General features: G+C 42.5%; 2 protein-coding genes across 2 annotated transcripts; one reads left to right on the forward strand and one right to left on the reverse strand.

Moving 5' to 3' along the window:
• The first annotated feature begins 967 nt into the window (after positions 1-967).
• Positions 968-3893, forward strand: LOC128704904 (oplophorus-luciferin 2-monooxygenase non-catalytic subunit). The gene is made up of 3 exons (XM_053800125.2): positions 968-2076; positions 2786-2899; positions 3563-3893. The coding sequence occupies exons 1-3, from the start codon at positions 1254-1256 to the stop codon at positions 3712-3714; spliced, it is 1089 nt and encodes a 362-aa protein (XP_053656100.2). The 5' UTR covers positions 968-1253; the 3' UTR covers positions 3715-3893.
• A 6913-nt stretch (positions 3894-10806) lies between these two features.
• On the reverse strand, positions 10807-14897 carry LOC128704903 (oplophorus-luciferin 2-monooxygenase non-catalytic subunit). Its single transcript, XM_053800123.2, has 3 exons — positions 14035-14897; positions 13272-13388; positions 10807-11525 (listed from the first exon to the last, which is right to left on the reverse strand). The coding sequence occupies exons 1-3, from the start codon at positions 14843-14845 to the stop codon at positions 11323-11325; spliced, it is 1131 nt and encodes a 376-aa protein (XP_053656098.2). The 5' UTR covers positions 14846-14897; the 3' UTR covers positions 10807-11322.
• Positions 14898-18783: the final 3886 nt, after the last annotated feature.

An 18783-nucleotide genomic window follows, 5' to 3' on the forward strand; every position in this document is an offset into this window, starting at 1 on the left:
CGAGACTGGTGCCACAGGGAACAAGTAAGTAACAGAGGTGGATAATGAGAACTATCAAAACTAGAGAAAGAGTGCCACTGGTGCTGCTTATCAAATTGTTATCTCTCATTTAGAGTGTTGTTCAGTGTTGACGGCTTGGTCTGCACACTGCCTTAACGTACGGGAGCGAGAAATATGGGAAGTAGTGTAAAATAGACAGTGAAAAGCAGGGGCGCTGTTTGAACATTAAGAGAACACTGTATCAACATCTTTAACCTACTGCCAACAGATATCAACCTGTTACCAGCAGATATCAACATAATACCTGTATATATCAACCAAGCTTCCTACAACCTGTTACCTAGCAGTATATAGGTACCAGAAAGTTGGTTGACTGTCGTGGTTCGCACCTAAGGGGGTGTAATAATAATAATATAATTGCAACTTGGGTTAAATTTATCCTCAGGATGCCTCCCACACCAATTCACTAACATCCAGGTATCTAATTACTGTTAGGTGAACAGTGACAGGGCTCAAATTAAGGACACTCAGTATGTAAGCTGAGTACGCTACCATTCTAGCTACGGAACATCTCAATGAAAATAAGCCACATTAACTGGCTTCCGTGGGGTTTCCTGGGTTATTAACCCAGGTTAACCCAAGTTAACATTCATACCGTATGTGATCTGACCCCTGTCCAGGTCGCAGACGAGGTGCTGTAAGGGCTTGATACGGTGTAAGCCGTCAGGGGCTCTATAAACCACAAGAAGCAGTATAGATCTTTCTGATCAACCAAATTTAAGAGTTTGGTTGTCAGACTATGGCATCAATAATAACAATACTTTGTAACTCCTGCGTCCTGATAGGCTTATCTTCTAACTCTCTGAGCAGTATTTTACCCAGTGAAAATTATACATAAGCGAATAGCCGGAAACATTTGTTTTTGGTACGACCGTCTATTGGACTCTGACCCATGATGTTTGGTGAAGCTCTGTACCTTAATGGACATACGTCTTACTGAATGTATCAGCGCAGTACCAACAACTAAGTGAATAATGGCACATTAAGAAGACAATCCTTTAATTACCATCAAAATCTGCGTATAAAGTACACTGAAGATTATGCTGATGCCCGGCAGTAAATGACACGATTGGACAATTTGGGTTCCATGATGGTGGCCTCGTTGCCTGGGTGATAAGATTAGTGAGGCTGGGTATAAGGAAAGCTGTGCGCTACGAAGAGTTATCTTGCTGTGAGACGCACACGAAGACAGGATGGTGCTGAAGGCTGTGGTGACGTGCGTGATGGTGCTCAGTGTGGTGACTCTAGCCTTCACAATTTCGGAGTCAAAGGACTACATACCCCAGCCTCGAGCATGGCCTTGCCCTAACAGTACAGATATCTTGCCCTGCACCTGCACATCTACTCAAGAAACGGATCTTAAAATTGATTGCTCGCTGGTAAAGAGTAACGACGAGTTAGCGAGGGTCTTCCAGTCTGTGTTTCCTTTCAGCGAATTCTTGGAGCTAAATATAGAACAGAATCCCAATGATCCGGCCTATAACTTGAATGCTATCGAGCCAAATGTATTCAACGGACTATCCTTCGAAAGAATTATCATCAGAGGAACTAAGTTGACAGCAGTGGAGGAACAAGCCTTCACAGACTCCTACAATTACCTCAACTATCTCAACCTCGCAAACAATCAGTTAAATAGATTCCCCTTCGAGACACTGTCGAATTATATTAGGCTCTCCAGCCTAGTGTTGGATGACAACGAATTCTCGGAACTTCCATCTATCACCTCGAGTTCCCTGCAGTCTATCAGCGTCAGTGGAAACCCACATATGAAGTTTGACTCTCCTACTCTTTTCGAAGGCGCCCCTCTATTAAGCAGAATTTCCCTGGCAAGAAACAACATTATCAATTCCACCGTGGGCTTACTGGCACCTCTAAATTACTCGGCGATTATCGATCTGTCGGGAAACGAGTTAACATTTATTGATGAGAATACCTTCAAGCCTCCTGGTGATACACTTCTACAGATCATTCTCGACCACAATAAAATCAAGGACATTCGCCACGACGCAGTTCACGGTGAGTTAAATTCATTTTATAACCAACTGAGCCATGATCCTTTCATATTCACTGGCAGGAAATTGTCAAGTGTTCACAACACGATAACACAATTCCAGGGGATATAATTACTTAGTAATTGACTATAATTCTTCGATAGGGAATTTACAAGTCATCCATTTCATTAACCTATCGTAAAATAAATTTGAAATTATAGCAACTAGCCTTAAAAACTAATAATATCGTTTTCCCAATGTAAATATCCTGTTTGTAATAATAATAATAATAATAATAATAATAAATATGAAGATTAAGACATGTTCAACACTTAGGTGTCTTTATTGATGGAACGTTCCGCCTACACAGTAGGCTTCTTCAGTCAAATACAGAAACAGCAGGTGAAGTAGTAAAATAAAGATATAATTAGTCCACCAACCTTGGAGAAACAATATTTGAGGTGGTCAGTCCCTCAGCCTGGGGAAGAGTTCAGAACTCTACTCCAGGCTGAGGGACTGACCACCTCAAATATTTCTCCAAGGTTGATGGACTGATTACATCATCTTTATTTCACAACTACTGCTCCCTTTATATTTGACTGAAGAAGCCTAGTATTTAGACGAAATATTTCATCAATAAAGACACCCAAGTGTTATACATGTGTATTAATCTTCAACTTATCGGTATTTTATTCCAACAACAACGATAATAATGTGTGATCTCTGCTACACAGGTCTGATGAAGACCGCTCACTTCTCCATGACTGGCAACCAGATGACCTCAATCAGCAAGGACGTGTGGAAGACAATCTTTGACCAGCTGCCTAATGGGGCTGTCGACCTCTCAGGTTAGTTCAACCTCCTACCTTCGTCAAACTTTATTTCACCTAATTCTTCAAAACTGAGATAGGTTAGGTTTGTCAGGAAACAGGACAAGTGTTTCCTGACGCGGTTCTTAGTCATATGGGGACCCACAGTTGGAGCTTTTGGTCATCTGAGCAAAGCCTTCCGCTGGCTTACCACTCCAGCACTCTAAAAGATATGGTCATACTACTTTCACTTTCTCCTATATTATTATATGCAAAATATATATTGTAATTTATACAAATTATTATGGCTCTAGAAAGATGTTTAATTGTAGATAACTCAAAAATTTGTGAAAAATTAAATTTTGTGTATATGCCCTGAATGGTGTATATATCTCAGTATATATACACTCAGTATTAATTTTAATCTCTTTCTGGGGCAGATATTTCCAATATTGTTGCTATGTACATATATTATGTACATATATAATTTCTACCTTCGAAGGAGATAAGTCCATATCATCAAATTACAGCCCACTAAACAGCACTAGATGGGAAATTATATACTTTATATAAGACTTAAATAGACATATATGTGTAGTTGAAGACTTGGCGATATGTGGAGGCAATGATTATCAATGCATTCGAGATTAATGTATATTTTGCATATGCAGTAATTTGAAATGAAGAATGGTATTGTTGCAGATAACCCACTGCTCTGCGGCTGTGATATGGCTTGGCTGTTCATTGAGGAAGGCAATACCTATCTTAACCTTCTCACCGACACTACTAAATGCTACGATGGTACGCAAGTGCGTTACCTGGACCCGCAGTACTTCACGGTGCAGTGTACTTAATGTATGAGAGGGACTCCCAGAGCACTCCCTAGCAACACTATCTTAATGTAACTTGAAACATTCCCTAGCAACACTATCTTAATGTAACTTGAAACATTCCCTAGCAACACTATCTTAATGTAACTTGAAACATTCCCTAGCAACACTATCTTAATGTAACTTGAAACATTCCCTAGCAACACTATCTTAATGTAACTTGAAACACTCCCTAGCAACACTATCTTAATGTAACTTGAAACACTCCCTAGCAACACTATCTTAATGTAACTTGAAACATTCCCTAGCAACACTATCTTAATGTAACGTGAAACATTCCCTAGCAACACTATCTTAATGTAACTTGAAACACTCCCTAGCAACACTATCTTAATGTAACTTGAAACATTCCCTAGCAACACTATCTTAATGTAACTTGAAACATTCCCTAGCAACACTATCTTAATGTAACTTGAAACATTCCCTAGCAACACTATCTTAATGTAACTTGAAACATTCCCTAGCAACACTATCTTAATGTAACTTGAAACATTCCCTAGCAACACTATCTTAATGTAACTTGAAACATTCCCTAGCAACACTATCTTAATGTAACTTGAAACACTCCCTAGCAACACTATCTTAATGTAACTTGAAACATTCCCTAGCAACACTATCTTAATGTAACTTGAAACACTCCCTAGCAACACTATCTTACACTGCATTCCCAATAAATCTTCTAAATTTATACTTAATTACTACATTACATTAAATGTTTGTCTTCATACACAGAGTATATAACTAATTATTTTTTCAAATGTTAAATTATCCTCTAATATGTGTGTGTGTGTGTGTGTGTGTGTGTTTGTGTGTATTAACATCACAGTAAACAGGTGATATCACAATATGCAAAATAACCACTGTGAAAAAATAATAAACTTACAAGAGCTTTCGTGATTTTTACAGTTCCCTGATGATGTGAGAAATGACGAAATCGCTTGGAAATCCATTATTGATCACAGTGGACACAGCCATCAATGGTTGTTAGAAGTTCTTAACTGGTCAATGACTCTGAGAAACTGCTTGTATGAAATTCATTTACGTACAGGTAATTTGGGTGAGATGCAACAAAGGCAATTTTTACTTACCAAATTCTGTTGCACCTTTGCTGTAAGTGGGACTTAAGTCACAGGAATGAGACTCCTCCGTTGTGGGATTTAAGTCACATTAGGTCACAGGAATGAGACTCCTCCGTTGTGGGATTTAAGTCACATTAGGTCACAGTAATGAGACTCCTCCGTTGTGGGATTTAAGTCACATTAGGTCACAGTAATGAGACTCCTCCGTTGTGGGATTTAAGTCACATTAGGTCACAGTAATGAGACTCCTCCGTTGTGGGATTTAAGTCACATTAGGTCACAGGAATAAGACTCCTTCGTCGACCAGTACACCTCAAACCACTCACTAAGCGGGACCTGGAATTATTTAATCACATTTAACACATCAGTAGTTTCGGTAAATTTATTTTGGGGTGGACTACACATTTTTTATGACCAACTGCAAGAGAGAGAGAGAGAGAGAGAGAGAGAGAGAGAGAGAGAGAGAGAGAGAGAGAGAGAGAGAGAGAGAGAGAGAGAGAGAGAGAGAGAGAGAGAGAGAGAGATTATAACAATAATTATGAGAGCACTAAACCCGTAGGATTATACAGCGCATGTAGGGGGGTGAAAGGTATTCAGGGTCAATTCAGGGAACTGGAGCACAGATTCAATTCCCTAGATCAAGAGCCCCTGATCAGCATCAAGGAACCTCCCTTGAGAGGGGGGGGTATAATAATTAATTTCAACTCTACAGCTACACGTGGTAAACATCCTAAATTCCAGGTATTAACTTACCAATTTGGACCACAGGTAAAATATTAATTTCTGTGGGAACTGCCCCTTGCAAACTTAGCAAGCGCTGACTCACGAAATTCTAATGACACGATTGGAAACAAGCCATACCACGGGTGGGGTTTGAACCCGCGGTCAGTCATGTTGACTTGAGCTAGAGATCGTCACGGCCACGCTAGCGGGAGATTCGTCTGTAAAAACTTGCATTTGTGGTCACAGTGGTGCCTATACTAACCTTCCTATGGTGTAGAATATATACCGGTCAGGAGTTTTGACTCTCTGACCGCGGGTTCTATCCCACCCGTGGTATGGTTTGTTTAGCAAGTGCTACTGACGTGACTGTATAGAAAGTACAGTTAACTCACTTGGTGGTACCTGGAGTTTACCTGGAGAGAGTTCCGGGGGTCAACGCCCCCGCGGCCCGGTCTGAGACCAGGCCTCCTGGTGGATCAGAGCCTGATCAACCAGGCTGTTGCTGCTGGCTGCACGCAAACCAACATACGAGCCACAGCCCGGCTGATCCGGAACTGACTTTAGGTGCTTGTCCAGTGCCAGCTTGAAGACTCCCAGGGGTCTGTTGGTAATCCCCCTTATGTGTGTAGGGATAAGATTTTCTTCGGATTTTTAACCCTGGAAGGTTAGCCACCCAGGATAACCCAAGAAAGTCAGTGCGTCATCAAGGACTGTCTAACATATCTCCATTGTTGTCTTTAATCTTGTCCCCCAGGATGCCACCCACACCAGTCCACTAACACCCAGGATGCCACCCACACCAGTCCACTAACACCCAGGATGCCACCCACACCAGTCCACTAACACCCAGGATGCCACTCACACCAGTCCACTAACACCCAGGATGCCACCCACACCAGTCCACTAACACCCAGGATGCCACCCACACCAGTCCACTAACACCCAGGATGCCACCCACACCAGTCCACTAACACCCAGGATGCCACTCACACCAGTCCACTAACACCCAAGATGCCACCCACACCAGTCCACTAACACCCAGGATGCCACCCACACCAGTCCACTAACACCCAGGATGCGACCCACACCAGTCCACTAACACCCAAGATGCCACCCACACCAGTCCACTAACACCCAAGATGCCACCCACACCAGTCCACTAACACCCAAGATGCCACCCACACCAGTCCACTAACACCCAAGATGCCACCCACACCAGTCCACTAACACCCAAGATGCCACCCACACCAGTCCACTAACACCCATGATGCCACCCACACCAGTCCACTAACACCCAAAATGCCACCAACTCCAGTGCACTAACACCCAAGAGGCCACCCACACAAGTCCACTAACACCCAGGATTCCACCCACACCTGTCCATTAACACACAGGATGCCACCCACACCAGTCCACTAAAACCCAGGATGCCACCCACACCAGTCCACTAACACCCAGGATGCCACGCATACCAGTCCACTTACACCCAGGATGCTACCCATGCCAGTCCACTAACACCCAGGATGCCACCCACACCAGACCACTAACACCCAGGATGTGACCTACACCAGTCCACACCCAGGATGCCACCCACACCAGTCCACTAACACCCAGGATGCCACCCACACCAATCCACTAACACCCAGGATGCCACCCACACCAGTCCACTAACATCCAGGTACCTACTTGCTGCTAGGTGGAGAGGACAACAGGTGTAAGGAGCTGGATGTCCCCTGACCCCCAGGACACCGTGACATCTCCAGTGACCAGATACTCACCCACAGATTACTACTTCGCCCCACCGGCGGCCAACTATGTTGCTAGAAATTGTAGATTTCGCCTCACTACGGGTGTGCCATGTAGGGACGAGTATCCTATACTTTGGGAAACTGCTCAAAGTTATCTTGTTCCCCAGCCAAGTGTATTAACGTCATTTTTCTGGCTGTAATAACGTCACGTCTTCCCCCGTTGGTGTCTGAGGTGCTACTAATGGCGTCTCTGTTTGAAATTCCCCTCAAGGAAGGTTCCTTGATGTTGGTGAGGGGCTCTTGATTTAGGGAATTAGATCTGTGCTCCAGTTCCCCGAATTAAGCCTGAATGCCTTCCACATCCCCCCCCTCAGGCGCTGTATAATCCTCCGGGTTTAGCGCTTCCCCCTTGATTATAATAATAATAATCTGTTTGAAATTTGAATCATCAGTTCTAACTGATATTCTACATTAAACCTAGTCCTATTTTAGGTCCTAAAAGTGTATTAATACCTACGGTTAGTTACTACTATTTTTACGTACGTAAAACTTCCTAGAAGGGTAAATATGAACAAATGTGTTCCGTAGCTCGATTGGTAGCGCACTCAGTTCACACACACTGAGGTCCGGGGTTCGAATCTCCGGTATGGCTGGTAAACATTAGGAACGCGTTTCCATAAGACACGTTCTGTCCATGTTCACCTATCAGTATAAAATAGGTACCTGGGTGTTAGTGGACTGGTGTGGGTCGCATCCTGGGACAAAATTGACCTAATTTGCGGGAAATACTCTGCATAACAAGGGTCTTCCTATATAGTAGTATGTCATTGATGTCAGCTATGGTCTGTATACCTTGTACATGTACTGGTAGAAATAAAGATATATCGTAAGGGTTCTTAAATGGAGATATCGAGGGTTGAAGGTAGACACACTTGTTGGATGGTAACATATATTGTCAGACTGAGGTGATGAGGAATGGAGCCCAGCCTTGCCGTGTTCTTGTCTGGATGGTCTGCCGCCAAGTGAGGCCGGGGCAGAGGTACAAGCCTACACATGCGCATCCCGTGACGTCACACAAAATCACAGGCCTACAAGGGATCTCCTATCTAAAGCACATGGACGATACTAATATGCTATGCTATATAATACAGGGATCAGCAACTATGCTGACAGATATTATTAAGTGTATGTTAAGGGCTCTTAAAGCTTTTACTATGAAACGTTCCGTGGAATAAGTTTCCACAGAACATCTTAACGCTACCTGGACAGTTAGCAATACGAAGGCCAACGTAAAAACTAATGTACTAAGGTCAACGTTACATTCTAGGTGTACTGTATTATTATTATTATTATTATTATAATCAAGGGGGAAGTGCTAAACCCGGAGGATTATACATCGCCTGGGGGGGATGTGGAAGGCATTCAGGCTTAATTCGGGGAACTGGAGCACAGATCCAATTCCGTAAATCAAGAGCCCCTCACCAACATCAAGGAACCTTCCTTGAGGGGAACTGGAGCACAGATCCAATTCCGTAAATCAAGAGCCCCTCACCAACATCAAGGAACCTTCCTTGAGGGGAACTGGAGCACAGATCCAATTCCGTAAATCAAGAGCCCCTCACCAACATCAAGGAACCTTCCTTGAGGGGAACTGGAGCACAGATCCAATTCCGTAAATCAAGAGCCCCTCACCAACATCAAGGAACCTTCCTTGAGGGGAACTGGAGCACAGATCCAATTCCGTAAATCAAGAGCCCCTCACCAACATCAAGGAACCTTCCTTGAGGGGAACTGGAGCACAGATCCAATTCCGTAAATCAAGAGCCCCTCACCAACATCAAGGAACCTTCCTTGAGGGGAACTGGAGCACAGATCCAATTCCGTAAATCAAGAGCCCCTCACCAACATCAAGGAACCTTCCTTGAGGGGAGGCGTGCTGTAGTGATCCACCCGTGTCCTTCCATATTCTCCAAGTTTAACACTCGAGTGCAGCGGTTTCACACATTTTCGTCGCAGTCTGCAGTGGATAACGCTACTGCATCATTTTCTGGTTGTCTGAGGCTGCTCCATTTTAATTTAGCCCTGATGACGATTAATTGAATTAGTCGGTTGTTTTGACCGGTTTTCCACTATTTTTTCCCCTAATGGCGACCTTCCCATCCGTCCGTCTCTCGTCTGCTGGTTCCTTTTTCACTCGTAAATTAATTTTAAACCAACAGAAACACAATTTACACTTATTTACCTTATAGGAATTGATGCACTATAAATTTGGAAAAATTATATAAAAAAATCTTCACAGGCTCAGTAAAAACGAAGATAACTAAGACAGATATATTAGCCTGAAGTACATTTACTGGGTCGACATTGACCACATTAGACATTGTGGTCGTAACCACAATGGAGTGTTGAAGAATCAGTACTGGAAGTGTTGGAGGAGGGATTGCCTTCCTTATGGCAAACTTGATAAGCTGGTAATATTGTGTTGTCAGGGTGAAGTGTTACTGACTAACCTTTAGCAAGTGTTGTGGCACAGGAATAATCTAAATTATTGTGTTGTATTCCATTCTAACGCTTGGTTGACCACAAACATTAGTGTAACACAAACACTAGAAGGCCTGAGCTTGCTACCACCTGCAGCTCACAAGACTGCCATCCCCACGAGCCCCTTTGGGGCGGGGCAGATGGCAGACCAGAGGCCTAGCTTCTCCCTACGAGCCCCGTGAGGGCGGGGACTGTGGCTAGGCCTGGGGACAGTTGGTCCCAAAGATGAGGGGGTACTTGTACCTCCTCCCATGGGAGACTTAAGTCTCGAGACACTCCCCAGATAGGGAGCCAAGGCCGGGTCACCACTACTTGGAAAAGACCCGGGCCGGGAGAATACCGGCGAATAAAAAAAAAAAAAAAAAACACTAGTGCAACACAAACACAAGTGTAGTACAAACACTAGTGTAACACAAACACTAAATTTATAATCTAAATTGATCAATAAGAATTACCCCATCTAGATGTCATAGATTCACAAGGATATAAATTAATTTATCTGCCGGTCCATTACAGAAAAATACAGCAGTTTCCAAAATATATATTGGAGATAACTATATTTTAATTCATGTCATATGAATTTCTTTTAACGATGGCGTACCAAAAAAAATCAGTAAGCTGGATTCCTTTCTTGTCACCTATGCTGAGATTTTCCCGAGTTAGATTCTCTTTTCTCGGTGGCTGGACTCTGTTCGTCAATTATCCGAGTCTGAAGCGCTGAACAGTTGCTAATTACTTCGAATGGGAAAGTAAACTAAAATTATTGTCTGAGAGGTAGAGGCGAGTCTCGTGAGCTAGCCTAGTGTTCATTTTAAATAAAGTTCATCTTGGTACTGCTAATGGTCAGTCGCTCAGACGTTAGGGTATGGAAGGTGGAGGGATCGAGTGTAATTCATGTCATGTTGGGATCATTTGAGTCTTGTTCTGTTTTAAATTCATTTAAATAGGTGAAAGGAAACACTACATTCTCAAATGCTTGAGCTAATTCTTCATTGGTTTCAACTAAAGAGCAGTCTATGCTCAGAGTGTGGTCAAGTTCATCGTAGATACACAGACATGGATAGAAATCGTTAGCATCGGGACATGGCCAGTCCCGAGGCTGTGATCTGGGGTCCTCGCTGGTGATGACTGGAGTCACCACCACACCGAGCACCACCACACACGTCACCACAACCTTCAGCACCATCTAGCAGCCAGTGTCTCCCGGTGTGTCTCAGCAAGATAACTCGTCACAGCACACAACTCTTCTTATACCCAGCCTCACTTATAACACTACAGAATAAAAACCCATCCATGCCTTACAGTAATTAAAAATGTTGACAATATAGGCAGATATTAACACGGAAAAAACTATACTACAAATAAATCAAACTACGTGTATAGGCTCTTAGAATGTTAACCATTCACAACATACTGAAGATGGCAGGTCAAGGTTTGGTTAAAGTAACTTTATACTGAAGACGACTGATCAAGTACCAATATTAGGTCCTCTGGGGTACATTGCCTGCAGGATACAGCGTCGAGCAGTTATTGGGAAGACACCGATCACAGAAAAACTGGACGTCAAGGTCGACGATTTGATTACCACTGCTACAGGTGGTCGTGTCAGGGAAAATTCTGAGATCTATTTGGTTAGGAGAGAACATTATCCAGTCCATGTCGCAGCCACAGTTCAGAGGGTTATCTGAAAACACAATAAACACATTAAATACATAAACTGGATACCTGGAGAGGGTTTCAGGGGGTAACGCCCCCCGTGGCCCGGTCTGTGACCAGACAATTTAAATACCAACCCCGAGGTTATCTGAGAGGAATCATCTATGCCTATCTAGATTAAGAACTTTTGTGTATTATCTTTATAAATCAATTATGGTAAAGCAGGTGGTTCTCTTCCCACTCTTCACTTCCCCCGACCACTGCTGGCATGAGAAACATGTGCAGTGAGAAACAATGCCCAGAACACATTGTTATCCCTATAACATTTCACATTATTAGAGCAAAAGTTAGTAACATTGAAAGTAATTATCTTTACGTACATGAGACTATGCTGGAAAAAAGTTGAAAAAATAAACACACGGGAGCGGGGCCAGGAGCTATGTCTCGACCCCTGAAAACATAAACATATAACTACTAGGATATATCTATTAGAAAAAGCTTCCTAAGCATAAACATATAACTACTAGGATATATCTATTAAAAAAAGCTTCCTAATCACTATGACCAAGTGTGTGGCACAGTGGCAGTCTTTCTTAAATCCAGTGCTGACAGTCCCCGCTTTACAGCGCTTCACTTTACAGCATCTCACTAATACAGTGGGTTTCATTTACACCCATTCTTCATTTATTCAGATTTCCTACAATAATTATATTAACTATACGAAGTATACGAAAATATTTTATGTTCTGTATGTATATACATTTTTTAGGCCTAGCTCCAGGGCTCACTTAATATATGATAGTGTCAACATGTTACCAGGATTTTATATGCATTTGAAAGTGAAAAAACGGCTAAGTTTCACTTTACAGCTATTTGTGCTTCAACAACAGTAGCTCAGAACCTAACCTGCTGTATAAGCGGGGCCCTACAGTAGTTTGGAACCTAGCCTGCTGTATAAGCGGGGCCCTACAGTAGTTTGGAACCTAGCCTGCTGTATAAGCGGGGCCCTACAGTAGTTTGGAACCTAGCCTGCTGTATAAGCGGGGCCCTACAGTAGTTTGGAACCTAGCCTGCTGTATAAGCGGGGCCCTACAGTAGTTTGGAACCTAGCCTGCTGTATAAGCGGGACCCTACAGTAGTTTGGAACCTAGCCTGCTGTATAAGCGGGACCCTACAGTAGTTTGGAACCTAGCCTGCTGTATAAGCAGGGCCCTACAGTAGTTTGGAACCTAGCCTGCTGTATAAGCGGGACCCTACAGTAGTTTGGAACCTAGCCTGCTGTATAAGCGGGACCCTCCTGTACCTTAAAACCCACTCATAGTCTCAGGCCTCTTAATCTCTCTCTTTTCCTGTCTGCTAAAAAATAGTAGCAGCAGAAATGGCTATAATCATAACCATAATTTTTGAAGGGGTGGAGTGGTAAGCCAGTGGAAGGCCTCGGTCAGATGACCAAAAGCTCCAGCTGTGGGTCATATGACTAAGACCCGCGTCAGGAAACACTTGTCCTATTTCCTGACATCTTCATACCTACCTGTCTATCGCTGTATGTACAATGAGATGTGAATGTCTGTCAATATACACTGAGATGTGTATGTCAGTGATTGTTTTAAATTATGAACAATTTTAATTACTAATATAAGTTGTAAAGTATCCAAGTCTCGGAGAAGAGATCATATGCAACCTTAATGATCCTCATATACTAGACAGACTTTAAAAAGCTTAGCTAACCAGTTGCCTAATTACCTGGCAGCCAATAAGAATACAGGACACTTACCTGCTAGGTCAAGAGTTCCCGTAGGTACAAGTTGAGTAAATAGGTGACTCCACGAGTCCTCGTCCAGTTCAACTACTGTGTTGTTCCTCATTGAGACTACAGCATCAGGAAGCAACCCTGTTGTAGGCGAGGTTGGTAAGTTAGGAACCACATACCTGTGTATGACTACACCTGTGTCCTGTGTATGACCACACACACCTGTGTCCTGTGTATGACCACACACACCTGTGTCCTGTGTATGACCACACACACCTGTGTCCTGTGTATGACCACACACACCTGTGTCCTGTGTATGACCACACACACCTGTGTCCTGTGTATGACCACACACACCTGTGTCCTGTGTATGACCACACACACACACGTGTCAGTGTCCTCTGTGTGTGATGTTTACTCAAACTGTTCATGTGTGACAACGATTATTTATCAGAATTAATAATGAGTTAAAGTGGAGAAGCAGTTTTGGAGAAGCAGTGTTGGAGAAGCAGTGTTGGAAAAGCAATGTTAGAGAAGCAATGCTGGAGAAGCAGTGTTGGAGAAGTAGTACTGGTAGTGTTGGAGGAGGGATTTTCTCCCTTCTGGCAAACTTGATTATCTTGTATTATTGTGTGTTCAGTGTGAAGTGTTACTAACCTTAAGTGTCGTTACAACACAAGTATAATCTTAAGTGTTGTGATAATATATATGTGCTACCGTAGGGTTAATATAGCCCTGATGTAGCATTAATATAGCAATAATAATAGAATGATAATGTAGCACTCACCGTGAAAAGCGTCGTGGCGGATACTTGAGATTTTGTTGTGGTCCAGATTAATGGAGGCTAAGGCGTTGCTCTGGGAGGCGATAGTGTATTCATCCAAAATAGAAATCTCATTTCTCTGCAGATCTACTAGAGTAAGATTTGGTAAATTCCAAAAGAAATTAACTTGGAGGAGTTCGATTTGATTTCGTGCCAAATATATTTCCTGTAACGCTGGTGGACCAAGGAAGTCATCGAGTTGTATTCCTCCATTGCCATTGATGCTGAGAATTTCCAGTGAGTCAGACTGGATTTCTGGCAGCGATGGGATCTGATTATCATCAAGTATCAGCGTCTGAAGCGATGGATAGAGTTGAACGCTAATAAAAGGAAAGTGTTTTATCTTATTGTTTTGGAGGTTTAAGTATGTGAGAGTCTCGTGGGAGCCGTAAAAGTCCTCCTCAAATATAATTTCTATCTTGGTACCGCTGATAATGATTCGCTCAAATGTTAAATCCTGGAAGGTGTTGAGGCCGACTGTGTCTAGTGAGACGTTGGGATTTGCGTCTTGTTCTAATTTAAATTCCTTTAAATATGTGAAGGGAAACACTACATTCTCAAATGCTTGAGCTAATTCTTCATTGGTTTCAACTAAAGAGCAGTCTATGCTCAGAGTGTGGTCAAGTTCATCGTAGATACACAGACATGGATAGAAATCGTTAGCATCGGGACATGGCCAGTCCCGAGGCTGTGATATGGGGTCCTCGCTGGTGATGACTGGAGTCACCACCACACCGAGCACCACCACACACGTCACCACAACCTTCAGCACCATCTAGCAGCCAGTGTCTCCCGGTGTGTGTCTCAGCAAGATAACTCGTCACAGCACACAACTCTTCTTATACCCAGCCTCACTTATCTTATCACACACCACAAAATAAAACCCATCCATGCCTTACAGTAATTAAAAATGTTGACAATATAGGCAGATATTAACACGGAAAAAACTTACTAGAAATAAAGTTTGGGGTAATCAGTCCCTCAGCCTGAAGTCGATGTCTTCAATTAATCAGTCTTTATTAAGATTGATGGACTAAAAACATCGACTCCAGACGGAGGGACTGATTACTTCAAACTCCTCATTTCCCACCTTTCTCTGCACTGCACTGATGAAGCCACTGGTTGGCGAACCGTTCCACAAACATACCCAAGTGTTGAGCAAGTGTCTCATTAGTTTGAGAGTTTAGCAGAAATTCGAAATTAATATAAGTGAAAAGGGTTATGGTTGAGGTAGACCTGCCTAGCATAGGCCAGTAGACCTCTGATTCCTGTCAAGATACATAACTAACAAGAGTCCATACTAGTGAATGTATATTCATACAGTGTGGAACATATGTATACAGGGACAGATCTACTGTGAAGGTAATGAAGCTCAGGCTTGAGGGCCCCTAATCCTGGAGGGGCCCAGGAAGCCACTTTATTAAACACTGCTTAAAAATTTTGTGTCTACTGTATGAGAAGGGGTTGCAAAGGGGCCCCCATAAAAGTTCAAGCTTCAGGGGCCCCTATAACAATTCAAGCTTCAGGGCCCCTATAACAATTCAAGATTCAGGGTCCCCATAACAGTTTAAGATTCAGGGCCCCCATAACAGTACAAGCTATAGGGCCCCATAACAGTTCAAGCTTCAGGGCCCCCATGACAGTTCAAGCTTCAGAGCCCCCATAACAGTTCAAGCTTCAGGGCCCCCATAACAGTTAAAGCTTCAGGGCCCCATAACAGTACAAGCTTCAGGGCCCCATAACAGTACAAGCTTTAGGACCCCATAACAGTACAAGCTTTAGGGCCCCATAACAGTACAAGCTTTAGGGCCCCATAACAGTACAAGCTTTAGGGCCCCATAACAGTACAAGCTTTAGGGCCCCATAACAGAACAAGCTTCAGGCTCCCATAACAGTTCAAGCTTCAGGGCCCCCATAACAGTACAAGCTTCAGGGCCCCATAACAGTTCAAGCTTCAGGGCCCCCATGACAGTTCAAGCTTCAGAGCCCCCATAACAGTTCAAGCTTCAGGGCCCCCATAACAGTTCAAGCTTCAGGGCCCCCATAACACTACAAGCTTTAGGGCCCCATAACAGTACAAGCTTTAGGGCCCCATAACAGTACAAGCTTTAGGGCCCCATAACAGTACAAGCTTTAGGGCCCCATAACAGTACAAGCTTTACGGCCCCATAACAGTACAAGCTTTAGGGCCCCATAACAGAACAAGCTTCAGGCTCACATAACAGTTCAAGCTTCAGGGCCCCCATAACAGTACAAGCTTTAGGGCCCCATAACAGTACAAGCTTTAGGGCCCCATAACAGTTCAAGCTTTAGGGCCCCATAACAGAACAAGCTTCAGGCTCCCATAACAGTTCAAGCTTCAAGACCACCATAACAGTACAAGCTTCAGGCCCCCATTAATGCAGGTGCGCCACTCCACGGGTACACAGTACCGAAAAGATAAAAAATTAGTCACATGTGCAACATGTGGGTATCTATATGGCACACGTTCCTGGATGGTGATACGTCAGCAGATAAAGATACCCAGATGTTACTTGTGCGTCTAATTCTTAACTGCAGAACACGACCAGCAGTGAGAAAATTATCCCGATGTATAAGGGATACGAAGAGATCTTTTAGAGCCTTGTAGAGAGAATACTTGTAGAGAGAATACTTGTAGAGAGAATACTTGTAGAGAGAATACTTGTAGAGTGAGAGAATAATTGTAGAGTGAGAGAATAATTGTAGAGAGAATACTTGTAGAGTGAGAGAATACTTGTAGAATGAGAGAATAATTGTAGAGTGAGAGAATACTTGTAGAGTGAGAGAATACTTGTAGAGTGAGAGAATACTTGTAGAGTGAATACTTGAAGAGTGAGAGAATACTTGTAGAGTGAGAGAATACTTGTAGAGTGAGAGAATACTTGTAGAGTGAATACTTGTAGAGTGAGAGAATACTTGTAGAGTGAATACTTGAAGAGTGAGAGAATACTTGTAGAGTGAGAGAATAATTGTAGAGTGAGAGAATACTTGTAGAGTGAGAGAATACTTGTAGAGAGAATACTTGTAGAGTGAGAGAATACTTGTAGAGTGAGAGAATAATTGTAGAGTGAGAGAATACTTGTAGAGTGAGAGAATACTTGTAGAGAGAATACTTGTAGAGTGAGAGAATACTTGTAGAGTGAGAGAATACTTGTAGAGTGAGAGAATACTTGTAGTGAGAATACTTGTAGAGAGAATACTTGTAGAGTGAATACTTGTAGAGTGAATACTTGTAGAGTGAGAGAATACTTGTAGAGTGAGAGAATACTTGTAGAGTGAGAGAATACTTGTAGAGAGAATACTTGTAGAGAGAATACTTGTAGAGAGAATACTTGTAGAGTGAGAGAATGCTTGTAGAGAGAATACTTGTAGTGAGAGAATACTTGTAGAGTGAGAATACTTGTAGAGTGAGAGAATACTTGTAGAGTGAGAGAATACTTGTAGAGTGAGAGAATGCTTGTAGAGTGAGAGAATACTTGTAGAGTGAGAGAATACTTGTAGAGTGAATACTTGTAGAGTGAATACTTGTAGAGTGAGAGAATACTTGTACAGAGAATACTTGTAGAGTGAGAGAATACTTGTAGAGTGAGAGAATACTTGTAGAGAGAATACTTGTAGAGAGAATACTTGTAGTGAGAATACTTGTAGAGAGAATACTTGTAGAGTGAATACTTGTAGAGTGAATACTTGTAGAGTGAATACTTGTAGAGTGAGAGAATACTTGTAGAGCGAGAGAATACTTGTAGAGTGAGAGAATACTTGTAGAGAGAATACTTGTAGAGTGAGAGAATACTTGTAGTGAGAATACTTGTAGAGTGAGAGAATACTTGTAGAGAGAATGCTTGTAGAGAGAATGCTTGTAGAGAGAATACTTGTAGTGAGAGAATACTTGTAGAGTGAGAGAATACTTGTAGAGTGAGAGAATGCTTGTAGAGAGAATGCTTGTAGAGTGAGAGAATACTTGTAGAGTGAGAGAATACTTGTAGAGAGAATACTTGTAGTGAGAGAATACTTGTAGAGTGAGAGAATACTTGTAGAGTGAGAGAATACTTGTAGAGAGAATACTTGTAGTGAGAGAATACTTGTAGAGTGAGAGAATACTTGTAGAGTGAGAGAATACTTGTAGAGAGAATACTTGTAGTGAGAGAATGCTTGTAGAGGGAATGCTTGTAGAGTGAGAGAATACTTGTAGAGTGAGAGAATGCTTGTAGAGAGAATACTTGTAGAGAGAATACTTGTAGTGAGAGAATACTTGTAGAGTGAGAGAATACTTGTAGAGTGAGAGAATGCTTGTAGAGAGAATGCTTGTAGAGTGAGAGAATACTTGTAGAGAGAATACTTGTAGTGAGAGAATACTTGTAGAGTGAGAGAATACTTGTAGAGTGAGAGAATACTTGTAGAGTGAGAGAATGCTTGTAGAGTGAGAGAATGCTTGTAGAGTGAGAGAATGCTTGTAGAGTGAGAGAATACTTGTAGAGCGAGAGAATACTTGTAGAGCGAGAGAATACTTGTAGAGTGAGAGAATACTTGTAGAGTGAGAATACTTGTAGAGTGAGAGAATACTTGTAGAGTGAGAATACTTGTAGAGTGAGAATACTTGTAGAGTGAGAGAATACTTGTAGAGTGAGAGAATACTTGTAGAGTGAGAGAATACTTGTAGAGAGAATACTTGTAGAGTGAGAGAATACTTGT

This window comes from Cherax quadricarinatus, chromosome 91, assembly GCF_038502225.1.
Source record: "Cherax quadricarinatus isolate ZL_2023a chromosome 91, ASM3850222v1, whole genome shotgun sequence".
NCBI classification, from domain to species: Eukaryota; Metazoa; Arthropoda; class Malacostraca; order Decapoda; family Parastacidae; genus Cherax; species Cherax quadricarinatus.